Below are 12751 nucleotides of genomic sequence, written 5' to 3' on the forward strand. Positions count from 1 at the left end.
CTCTCCTGTGTCGCCTTTTTCTGACTACTGAAACCGGGAGCATGACTATGGCAATCTCATTTTGTTTTCCCAGCGAGCTGCCTGCTTATTGCAAATCTGTGCTGCCTGGCATCTGAGAAGGTCTAAGGATATTGCAGCATGTTATTAATTAATGTTTAACCCCTGGAAAAGCACAATGGTATTATCATCTCCACTATCTATCAAGACCTAAGCTCCATATGAAACCCCTTTCCCAAGCAGGACGACTCCAGAAGCCAGCAGCCGCTCCCCAGCCCACCGCCCTGACACGGGTCTCCGTTCCTGTTCCTGAAGCATTGATGCAGGAGTGGGTGGAAGAGAGAATTTACCAAGCCAAACCCATCTATTCCTGTCCTTGGTAACCCATGCAGTTAAAATACCACCCAGCTTTTATAGCCCAGAGCTAATTTAAAGGCTGCTGAGAGACACTAATTGTAATTACAGCCAACGGCTTCCCCCAGCTTCTCTCTCCTGCCCCTGCTCTGGCTGGAGGTACAGGGTCTCATGCCTCTCCGCAATGCTCATTAACTCGTAATCCCTAATCAGGTGTGGAAAACACCTGGGCTGGAGTGAAAGAGAGAAGCAAGCTCCACGCTGGCTGCTCCCACTTCTCTCCTTCACCTTCTGCTCTCCATGCACCAGCAGCAAGAAAATCCTTGCCTATAACTGGGACCCCACTGAAGTCCAGTGTCCTCTTGCCCTCATTTCTTGGCAAGACCTCTCCTTAATTCCTCACCCCGGCTCCCAAGCATAGCAGGAGGTTTCACTGGGTGTCCTATGGTGGACATCTCAGAGACCTATATTTGCTCCCAAAGCAATCTCTGGCTGCTGAGGTTGCACTGAGAGAAGTTCTGCCCTTCATCTCCCCCCATCCCACCCTGCCCCCCAGTTAAGCGGGGCCTAGATCAAATGTCTTTTCAGCTGAGGAAAGGGAAGGGTTCAAACGCTGGTCATTCAACTGGAGCGACAATGCTGTGAAGCCCAAGCGAAATGGCCTCGCTGCTCCCTAGAACTCTTGGGATGACATTTCTCCCCGGGGCGCATCCATAGAGGGAAAGCGCTGAGATGCTGTGCTGCTTTTCCCCAACCCTTCCCACCCAGACCCGGCGGGATGGAAGCTGGAGGGTTCACTGTCTCATAAAGCTGCCTATCTCCAGCCAGCTGGGGTGTGGGAGTAGACAGGGAGGAGATGCATGGAGGAAAAAGGAGGCAGTCACTCAATCATTCCTTTTTTCAGGCAAGGGGTTAGTTACGTTACAGTTCCTTTTCTGTACTGTTTGCATTTGCACTTGGCGGGGGGGGGGGGAAGGGGGGTAAAAAGAAACAAAAACCAGAACTGAAAATGCTGGAGGGAGTCTCTGAAGTTCCAAACCTTGTATGCCACCCTATGAGGGCACTTCTTTCCTAAGCCCAGGGGTGGAGCAATTACACGTAACAAATTGTACATATCCTTATAATGAATCCGGCAACTGGAAAGAAAACATCAGATGTTATGACAGCGAAATCTGAGAGGAATCAGTTTTTTCCCCAGGCAAACGGGAGAAGTTGGAAGGGCAAAACGCGCTGCAAAGCAAGGTTAGTCTGACGGCAACGGGGCTTGCAGTGAAGGAGGTACATTAACACAGACCGAGAGAGAGGGAGAGAACTTCCAGCTGCCCCACAAAAGTTACGTCCTTGGGTTTGCTTCTGTGAAGCCCTCAGTACCACGTGCAGGGCCTTCCAGACATTGCATTATGTTACCTTTATCACTAATATTTTACTCCCCTCTGCCCATGCATCTGCCCACGGACGGCCCCTACCCACCGCCCCGGCGTTGCAGCAGCCCGGCAAAACCAGAGCCCGCAGCGCACAAATAGCTTCTTTAATGGATTATTACTGGGATTGAAATTAGCTGGTTCAAAAGAGCTTGGGACCCTTTACCTTCCACTGCTACCACCTACGTAACCCCAGCAGGGCTGTACTCTGCTTCATGGGCAATAAGCCATTTGGCTGGAAGTCCAGAAACTGCCATCTCCAGAGCCGTCTCTTGGCCATCGGCACTGGGAAAATCCAGCCTTCGTTACCAGTAGGTGAAATCAGACGCCTCGAGGTAGCTTTATGGTCAGTCTCATTAACTCCCAACAATATTTTCAGCTAATTTAACAGCAGGATTAGATTCCTTAATCTTTTCTAAGTAACCAAATCATGTGTAAAAAGAGCTGTACTGAACTTCAAAATGACCTCCAAATAAAACCGAGATGATTTGGCTTCACTATGTTTATTTTGGTATGTTATATAAAGAAGGCTGGGATATTTTGGAATATCTCCTTCAATATTACCGCTTTTTTGGACGTGAAAAATGAAGGTCTATTCAAAAACCTTCACAACCAACTCAAAACTATTAATTTAGAAACAGATCAAATGGAACTGTGCAAGTCTTGGCTGCAGGCCTAATTGTGGTTATAAAAAGTGTATTGGTTTAAGTGAGTCAAGAAGTTTACCGAAATTTTAGAATGGTTTTGTAAAATCAGCGTGTAGAAAATGTGTATGAGCTCTCTAAGAGTTCATGGAAGGCTGGAAAACCATTGCCTTGGAGGGTCATGTCAGCAAATTCCAAAAAATTCTGGCAAGCAGAGGTTCTTTCCCTCCTTGTTTAGATCTATTTGAGTTTTGTTTATTTTATCAGCTTCCCTTGAGCCAAGAAAAAGCTCTCCCTTAGGAGCACCTGTGGCTCCTCCCGACCACTGAAGGTGCTGCCAGTAGCATCTCCCTCCTTTCCTGGGAGCAACTACTGGGAATGGGATGGGGAGACCACCATTTCCAGTATCTTTAAGGGGTAGGCACTGGGAAGGGGAGTATAAGAGAGAGAAAGCGCTCACTTTATGTATCTTGAACAACTAAAAGCGCATAGAAAACCAATTTTCTTTTCATTCCCAGTTCATCCTTAAGTTCAGGGGTTTCACTCCTTTCCTGCTGAACTCCCAGCCCTGGAGCAAACCGCTGGGTGCACCCCATTTCTCTCGCTCTCTCTTTTTCTGTGCGCCCGAGGCTTCTCCCACCCCTGAATCCAACGGTTTCCCCATACTTACCCCTACTAAGCGTGGTGCACACCTACAACAACAGCTGCTAGCTGCATTTTTTTACTTCCTTTGGAATGTTTTTCCCCCAGAAAAGTTTACAGGAAGTTGGATTTTGTAAGAAAAACAAAGGTGGTATTGGAAATAGGTACGTAAATACACACACACACGTTAAGCCTCTGTTTAAAACATTATCTCTATAACAAAAGTATAACGACACTTGTACGTTTTACCCTTGCAGCATCTTTCACCGAGGGTCTTAAGCCACGGAAAGTGGACAAACACTGTAATTCCCTTTTGCTTGGGATAATCAAAGAATAAACCTTGAGAGAGGTGATCAATTAGTGACAGATGGAAGTAGGAACCAGCTCACCTGCATCTAAGCATAAGATAACACTGCCTGGGAGTCTTCTTTCTTGCAAATTATGCTACGGTGGTTATTTACCATTCCCCTACAGGTCTATACTGGGAGCTGAAATGCTAAAAAGGAGATGGCTGACGTGGAAAACAAAAACTGGATCAACCTTGTCTTTCAATGGGTTTGACCAACTAGTGGACCAAACAGATCAATAAAAAATGGGTCCTCTAAAGCCCTGTGTCTTCAGATCAACCCAGGCTGTACTGCTGGGAGCCGTACCCGAAAAGACAAGTTATTAATCTCCAAAACACCACGTCCAGCGCTTCACAGAAGTTCAGCCCAAATGATCAAAAGATGTGTCCTGGCCCTAAACTGTGGACGGATTTCAGATTATTTTCAAATTGCGGAAATGTTAGTCCCACTTACAAAAACAAGTGATTTCAGTGGAACTATTCGCACATGGAAAATCCCGAACATGCACATGTTTTAGGATCAAGCCTGGAGCATCACGTCTTGGCTGTCCTTTGATTCGCGCTTCTGCCCCCGGTCCCGCTGCCAACAGCAATAGCTTCACACCAGAGCGAAGCGGGAATGGGGTTAGAGAACCAAAATTAGGATCTTAATATATGACATATTCTGTATTAACAGCTCTAGAAGTGAAAAGGTTTGGCCCCTGAGTGACTCACAAAATGTAACCTCTGCGGCTCAGAGTTAATAGAACGAGCAAATCTTTCTGTAAACTTAATGCTCGTGCCACTTATGGGCGGAAAGTTCCTGAACACATAAACATTAAAAAAGCCACATCAATACTAATTTTTTCCCTCGCAGGTGTGTTACTCCTCCCACGGACGCTAATCAGAGCCAAGGCTATTTTTTAAGGAGAGAAGGGGCACTCCCCAGTTTTCAGTCTCATTGAGATTTTCGAGTGGGAAGAGATAGGGTGGGATTTGAAAAAGGGAAAGGAAAAAAAAAACCAAAAAGCTATTTACTGCCTGCCAAATACCCACAAAGGACTTGTCTGTGTTTCAGAGCACGTGGTAATGGAAATCTGCTCGGAGATTAGAAGCTGCTGGTATGTGTGCCGCATATACGCAGGCTCGTAGTACGGATGGCTTCGAGCTAGTTAAAATCACACACAGTTCAGAGAAATGCAGTCATTTTGGGATAGGTTTCCATTTAAAGTTAGCCTAAATCAATTTAACTTGGGATTTTAAAGCGGTTTAATTGCATCCTGGCAGGGAGTTGGAAGTGCTGATTATACAAACACTTTCTGCATCTGTCTCTACTGAAGGGAAACAAAAAAAACCAGAGTGAAAAGGCTGGAGGAGCTGGAGGCAGCTTCATTGCAAAGACAGAGGAGATTCATTGCAGAGTAACTCACGGGGAGGAAAATGGATACAAAAGTAGTAGGGCTTTAAATTAAAAAAAAAAAAAAAAAAAGTCTCCCAGCAAGCAACTTCCCAAGCTGCAGAATTACCAAGGAAATTACTGCATCTCAGAGCATCTCGAAATGAAAATAACACTGTTGCCAGGGCTGTTGCGCGGTAGCGTTCTCTGGGCAATGGAGAAAAGCAGCGTGTTCAAGTCAGTGTTGCTCTAGAAGCGGTCACTGGTCCCTCATTTTTAAAAAATTCCTTAAAACGACTCGGCAGCGGCTCTCGGGTCTGTCACAGCACAGTGCCTCGGCTCCGCTGCCGTGGTGCTTAAGCCCAGGTGTGCAGCTCGCCCTGGAAATGTCTTCGAGTAAGAAAAACAAAGAGATAAAACCGTAAAACCAAGCACCTCACCGTCTGGCTGCGAGAAAACCGTTTCCTCCTTTAACACGCTCGTATTTCAGGAACATTTTTATCAGAGGCTCACTGAGAACTGAAATCCTTCCAAAGTTAGGCTTATTGCACTTTCTTATTATTTCGCGCGTCTTACGTTTCAACCACAAGCCCAAAAGCTAAAGTGTTATTTAAGAGAACAAAATTCCCTTCTGCAATTTGATGCCATTAGAAGGAGGCTTCCAAGATCAAAAATGATGAGATACGTCTGGGTAAAAAACACGTTTTTTTTCAGCAAACCACCCTTACGCTGAGAAACATGACGTCACTCCCTGCTGCCTCACAGGCGGGTGAAAGCAAATGGTGGAGCCTGAGCCTGTAGCACTTGACTCCGACGCTGCCGTGGGGCACATCAGCTCCTTTTAGGGAAAAAGAGCACCTTGACAACTTGAATTTTATTTTTTTGTGTGTGTGTGTGCGTGGCCTCATGTCTCTGCACAGGATTTGCGAACCCACCGAGGTGCTTCTCAGCTAGGAGAGGAACATGGCGCAGACGCGGCCTAGTTAACTCTCGAGGTGCCTGAAGCGCTGCCAACGAATGGCAAAAGACTCAGCGTATTTTTATCTCCAAACTGGGAGGCAGAAGCCAAAGGCAATCAAAGCTCCATTTGGAAATGCCAAACAGCTGTTCTACTTGGCCATTTAGCCAAGATCATTTGAATTTACCCTATTAATTTTTGGCGGGGGGTGTGTGGGGGGGGGGAGGAGGGCACGTTTTGCGTTCTCAATTTATTGGTTTATGTCTCTCTCGTGTTGATTTGAAGGAAATGCCCTTGTAATGACATCAGACCTGTTCATCTCCAGTGCACGGTGAATTGGAGTTGGAGCATTTACCACCAATGTTACCTCACGCTTCGGAGTAATTTTCTTCACATTAAAACAGGCTGTTTGGGTGTAGAGGTGTGATATTTATACACAACGTATATCCTTTTCTCCACATATACCAGCGTACATACCAGGCAGCTGGGTCGTATTCAGCCCAGACACGAACAAACTCATCCAAATGATGGGGCCCAAGGATGGAGGAGTCTCTGGTCAGGTATTCAAAATTGTCCATAATCACAGCCACAAACAGGTTTAACATCTGCAGAGAGGAAGCAATAATGCAGTTAGGGAGAGGAGAAGGTGCCAGAAGGGAAAAATATGGCTTGTTCGAAGGGAAGGGAAGGGAAGGGAAGGGAAGAGGGAAGGGAAGAGGGAAGGGAAGAGGGAAGGGAAGAGGGAAGGGAAGAGGGAAGGGAAGGGAAGGGAAGGGAAGAGGGAAGGGAAGAGGGAAGGGAAGAGGGAAGGGAAGAGGGAAGGGAAAGGAAGAGGGAAGGGAAGAGGGAAGGGAAGAGGGAAGGGAAGAGGGAAGGGAAGAGGGAAGGGAAAGGAAGAGGGAAGGGAAGAGGGAAGGGAAGAGGGAAGGGAAGAGAAGGGAAGGGAAGGGAAGGGAAGAGGGAAGGGAAGGGAAGAGGGAAGGGAAGAGGGAAGGGAAGAGGGAAGGGAAGGGAAGAGGGAAGGGAAGAGGGAAGGGAAGGGAAGAGGGAAGGGAAGAGGGAAGGGAAGAGGGAAGGGAAGGGAAGAGGGAAGGGAAGAGGGAAGGGAAGGGAAGAGGGAAGGGAAGGGAAGGGAAGGGAAGGGAAGAGGGAAGGGAAGGGAAGGGAAGGGAAGGGAAGGGAAGGGAAGGGAAGGGAAGGGAAGGGAAGGGAAGGGAAGGGAAGGGAAGGGAAGAGAGAAGGGAAGGGGAGGGGAGGGGAGGGGAGGGGAAGGGAGGGGTACGATTCCCTTAGCAGGGCATGTGGTTTCGACAAGAAGCAGCCGCACCCCAGAGAATAACCGCGACAAACAGCCCTGGGTCCCTGGGGACTCTGTTGCCACCCCGTCCTCCCCTGCAAGCCACTGCCAGCTCTGCCGTATGCGGCAGGTTTGCCGTGGCTTTTGACAACAGACACTTTGGCCACGTGCCCACCACTGGTGACGCCCTACAGCATGACCCATGCCAGAGCCCGACAGGGGCTCAGCGCCTCTCCCTTGCCCTTTCTGCTCCAGCACAGACCAGCACACGGGCCCCAGCCGCTGCTTCACCGGCCGGGTGATGTGAACTCTTCCAGCACTTTCATATCACGGCACATCAAGACAAGAACAGCTGAAGGAAAAACCATTCTTCAGCCTGAATGCCCTATTTTAGACTCGGAACAATTCAAACCTTCAAAGATCCCCAGAAAGACGAGGGGCAGGACACACAAAAGGCTCCTGTCCCTAATGGCCACTGTCTAACACTGAGCCCGGCAAACGCTTCTGGCATATAAAGATTCTCCTCTTATTAAAGCCAACAGAAGAGTCCCCAGGATTTCAATGGGAAAAGATCAAGGTGCACCAGCAGAATGGAAGAGCAGGAGGGCAGGCGGAATGGATGCTCCTGTGCCAGATAAAGACCTGACTGGCACAAGGCCCCTTTCTACCTTCGTTGTGTCTTTTTGGAGGGGGCTGAGCTGCTGCCGCGGGCGCTGCTCCTCTGCACCCCGCTGAGCAAGGACAGCAGCCAAGCAGCCTGTGAGCTCCCGCGTGGGGATGAGTAGAATTAAACTGAATATGGACTTCCCCGGCTGGTCTGCCTGTCATTAAAAGAAAACCAGGCAGCAGAGTTTAGGGTTTGTGCAGTTTTAAACAGTTCGTATTCCTGTGTGGATGGAGGAAGGGGTTTTGGCTCTTGCTGGGGCACAGGATCCACCAGCAGAGACAAGCACAGCCCACAACAAATCACCATATCACCACCAAAGCTAATCACGGACTTCCCAGTCCATCTATTTTTTATGAACTCACCCCAACAGAAAGTGGGGAGCAGAACTCAGCCCCCAACATATCAATGCATTGGGGCACCAGGGAGTCTTACACTACCCAAAGGTCTTCTCCAGGCCAAGCTGTAGAGCACACAGCTGAAGGCACACCAGCCCTGCCAGCGCCTCAGCTGCTCACGAGGCTTCTGCCTCTGCAGCAACGTGCCTGAATTCATGCCATGCACAGGGACAATGGTTTGGGTTGGAAGGGACCTTAAAGATCATCTAGTTCCAACCCCCCGCCATGGGCAGGGACACCTCCCACTAGACCAGTACTGGACAGGGATGTCCAACCCAGCTTCTCAAAGCTGCTCAATGCCTGGAAGCACTACAACCACACCAGCAGGGCTCACTCACGTGCTGCAGGTACCCCACGCCTAACACAGAACCCCCAGAGCATCAAGAGACAGCACAACTTTTGAGAGTCGGCCAACGTGATCCCCGGTCCCTATCCTTTTCTCCCAGCTCCAGCCATGGCTCAGTACAGTTTTCCCTTGCTTGCGTACAGCTGTTTCTAAAGTCCCCTTGTTTTTAAATTTCAATTTATATTTTTCAACAGCGTAAATTACAGGAGGAAAACTATGTCAGGCTGGACATCCGCAAAGAGCCAGAAACAACATTTCAAAACAAACACGTCATCCAGTTCCCCTCCAATCCATGGTGTAACAACATCGAACAAACCATAGAAGTGTGCCCTCCTGGCAAGGCTGGGGCTCTGTAACGCGTTAATCGCTTGCGGGGAACCACATGTCTCATTGCAACAAAGTGCTTGGACGCATTTTAAGGAATGAGTTACAGCCCTGGCCCGTAGCAGCCCAGCAGCTTGGCTTTCCCCTGCCTATTTTTAGAGCCTGCCCTCCCTGCCTTTGCTCTCCAAGAGGGCTCTCCCCTCCCTCTGCCAGCAAGCCCAGGGTGCGGTTTCATGGGAATTTCCAGGATTTTCCAGGAGTGCTGGCTCAGGGGCGAAGCTCAGGCAAAGCCGTATTTAGCACAAATGCACTCCAGCCTCCAATTCCCCTCCTACATTTCAAGCGGGACGGCTGACATGAGCCAGGGAGGGTGAGCCTAGGGGGGTGTTGTTTGGGCTTTTTTAAAAAGAAAAAAGCTTTAGGAACAATAACATGCTTTAAAATAACAATGAGAACATCTGATGTTGGGTTAGGGATTTGTGCGAGGAAAAAAATTTGGCTTTAAAATACAGAGTGCTGAAGGAATCGGTAAACGGAGCATTAACTTTGTATAAGCTTTCAGGGCTCCACATTTTTTAATATATGCAGGAGAAATAAACCACGGGATGTCAAAGGGGTGACAGCAGTCGGACACAGGATCTCAGTAGAGGCCACTGAAGCTGGTCTGTCTATACCCAGCATCAAACTGCCACGTGCACCTCTCTCTCCTGGTTAAAGGTTTCTGATGATAGCGGGGACTAGCTGCACAAAGCATCAAATCTCGCATTTTAAAGCAAACCCATGGAAATGAATGTGGGCTTGACACGTTGCTTTTCAGTACATTTCAGAGTTGTGACTTTCATCTCTTCCTGCTTGAAGTTTAATTGGGTCCCTGTCCCTGGTTTTCCATCCCTCTGTCCCAGTGGTGCAGGAAAGCGAACCAAGCCCCAAGAGCAGAGAGCTTTTTATGCACGCGAGCCATCAGAAACACACTGGCACCTATTAAAACTTAGACCCGGCCCCGTATGATGGCCACGGGCACGGATCAAGTACAACAGCTCTTTGCACTTTCCTGTCTAAAACTTTCCTGGCGCCAGAAGCAAATGATCGTTGCTTTTATTTGACAAACAAACCAAAAGACGAGGCATCAAATCATTGCGATGCTCCTCCCAGCCGCCAGCGCTTCCGAACCAATGTTTTCTTGGCCATTCTCACCCTGCCCTCCCCAGCCCCCGTCTTCAAAGGACCATGTTACAAATCAAGACAAAACAGATTAATGCTTAATTCCAAATATCAGACACCCCCCTCCCCACCCCGTGAGAAGAAAGATACAACCCTTGCCTTTAAACTAATGACTAAATGATCTCTTTGGGGATTTAAGGGATTTTATCACCAGGATAATAAATGGGTTTTAGTGAAGCTGTCTTGTAATGTTGTATAAATCATAATTAGGGAGAAGGAGGAAGCCAGGGGGTGTGGAGGGAAGGGCTGAGGAGGGGAACGACACCGGCGCCTCCACTTTGGGAGGAGATTGGGACCGACTTACCAGGAAGGAGCACAGGAAGATGAAGGAGACGAAGTAGAAATAGGCAAAATCGCTGCCGCATTCGTTTTTGGTGAGGCCGGAGAGCGGGTCGCAGGCTCTGTTGCTGAGGCACGACAGCATGATCTCGTGCCAGGCTTCCCCCGTGGCGCTCCTGCGGGCGGGAGAGCAGAGGGTGAGCTCGGCCAGACCGGGAGGGCATCCCCCTCACGGTGTTACTGCGCCCAATTAACTAAATTAGTTAGGGTGAAGGTAGCGTTCATGTGGAGAGACTATATTTACATGAGGAATCTAAAGCGCTGACATGCGAAAGAAAGGAGAAAGAACATCATCCATCACCGGGGGTAAAAGACCCCAAGCAGGCTCAGGTGGGCCAAGCTTTGTTGGTTTTAGGGAGAATAACACCGGATTGATTTGAACATGTTAAGTGCAAAGTAGGGAAGCAGAGTTCAGATTGTTTCCTTTTAAAGCGGCTAATGTTGCCGTCCTAGCGCTGGCTGCGAACCCAGCAGAGACGATAGGAAACAAAGCCAGGCTTCTCCACTCGAATCTCTTCTATCCTTTATCAGGTAGATACAGAAATACCAGGAGGGTCCGGGTGGTCACAGTGACTCGGGTCCAGTTTTCATGACAGTCTCCTGGGTTTTCTTCATCATTTCCCTCCTCCCCCTCATTTTGGCTGTGAGAACTCAAGTAATGGGTAGGCGTACTCAAAACAAACCCTGACTTCTACCACTATTATAAGGAGAAAAATAACCAAAAGGCAAAATTTTGCAGTCCCAGAGGGTCTATCCTAAAAATAAACCACCGTGTGCACGCAAGGGTTGGAAACTGGGGGGTCCCCCATGTTCCTTACTCCGACTTTCTACATGACCTCAGGTTTTTCCCCCGTAATCTCTGCATCACACTCAGAGGTGCTTTTAGGGGCATCCCCCCCCCAGCGCCACGAACAGCCCATCCTGCTGCAGGGCTGTTCTCAGCCCGGCAAATTTGTACACGGAGCCGGCTCGCAAGTTTTCCTCCTGGCCTTCGAGAAAACTTGGTACTCCATGTAAAATCCAGGCTACTCTGAATTATACGGCACATTTCCCCCACCACCATATTGAGTCCTGAAGCCCCGTTCCCTGGAGCAGAACCCGGCTCCCCCATCACCGTCCTGCTGCCTCTGCCCGCTCTGTCCCAAGAGGTCTGGGCACGAGACTGAATAATTACCCGGTTTTATTAAAATTCCGAGTTTTGAGTCGAGTGGTTATTCTGAGCTAAGAGAAGGCTAATTTCATTTCCGTCTGGCTTCCCAGAAACCATGCGACCCGAATCCCAGGCAGGATATCCAGTTACAAGCGCCACATAACCCGCAGCCCCGAGCTTGTGGGGCCGGAGCAGATACTACCCGCCGTGTCCCCACCCCGCACGGCCGGAGAAGTGACATCTTCCCCAAAGCTGCCCCCATTCAGAGCAGGGCCTGCACTTCATTTTTGCCAGCTCTGAGACTGAAAATCTGCCATTTCATTGATTATTTTTTTTTTTTTAATTTGAAAATGTTTCCTTTGCAGGCAGAATGAACCCAGATGGGAACGCTCTCCCTCTGAAGCAGAGGTGGCGTTGACGTATGAAGTGTTAACTTGTGGGCAAACGCAAAAATGACGGATTAAAGGAATTCGCACTTTAAAAAGAAAAATAAAAAAAATAGTAAGCTTCATGACAGGAACCACATCGATCAGGGTGTCACAGCACTGGGTGTCGCTTTGTGTGTTCAATCAGACCTGTCGTATTCGGAGATGTGCCAGGCCAAACCCTTAACGCCGAGGAGGAGGGTTCAGGAACGGAGGCTTTACTCCAAATACCTTCCTTAGAGGATGCCGAAGTCTCAGCAGCTAAACCGGCACGTGGGAAAACAAGGATTTACTTGTTGCTCGCGCGCAATTCTTCTGGTATTTTCTGCTCTGCTTACCTGAACAGAAGCATCAGGGCTTGGAGGAAGGTACGGAAGTTATTGTGCCGATTAATGGAGGTTTCATCATTCAGTGCAATGTTTCCAAATACCTGCCACAGAAAACAGAAGCGATTTCAGGCCAAACGCTACCTCGCGTGGACGTTGTCGGTAAAGGCAGGGAGAAAAGGCAGGAAAAGATTTTTGTCCTGGTTCAAGGGGTCTCAAAAGCTAGAATAACTTCTGTGCTAAAGAGGGAGATAAAAATGTGCTGTGGAGATCAAACGGGGAAAAAAAAAATCAGTTTAATAGGCTCTGTCTCCACACAGACCCTTTCCAGCAGTTCAGCTCCATCCCAGGCCATGAAAACTGTCTCATTTCTTCGCTGAAAGGTGCAGCGCCCGAGCTGCTCCCTGCTCTCAGGCTCCTGGCGTGCCATAGCCAGAGGAAGGGACGTGTCCTGCCCGTGGGAGCCAGTGCCGCCCACTGCCACCCCCAGATGTGTGCTGCAGCCTCCTCACCCCCCGCCGGTT

At 48.9% G+C, this 12751-nt stretch overlaps 1 protein-coding gene across 1 annotated transcript in view; it reads right to left on the minus strand.

Moving 5' to 3' along the window:
• Positions 1–12751, minus strand: part of CACNA1B (calcium voltage-gated channel subunit alpha1 B) — a 309084-nt gene that overhangs the window by 27105 nt on the left and 269228 nt on the right. The window contains exons 36-39 of the mRNA XM_054220395.1: positions 12240–12331; positions 10292–10442; positions 6215–6342; positions 1391–1487 (exon numbers count right to left, since the gene is read on the minus strand). Of these exons, the coding sequence (XP_054076370.1) occupies positions 1391–1487; positions 6215–6342; positions 10292–10442; positions 12240–12331 (468 nt within the window). The remainder of the gene's footprint in view (positions 1–1390; positions 1488–6214; positions 6343–10291; positions 10443–12239; positions 12332–12751) is intronic.

This window comes from Rissa tridactyla, chromosome 14 (assembly GCF_028500815.1).
Source record: "Rissa tridactyla isolate bRisTri1 chromosome 14, bRisTri1.patW.cur.20221130, whole genome shotgun sequence".
Lineage (NCBI taxonomy): Eukaryota > Metazoa > Chordata > Aves > Charadriiformes > Laridae > Rissa > Rissa tridactyla.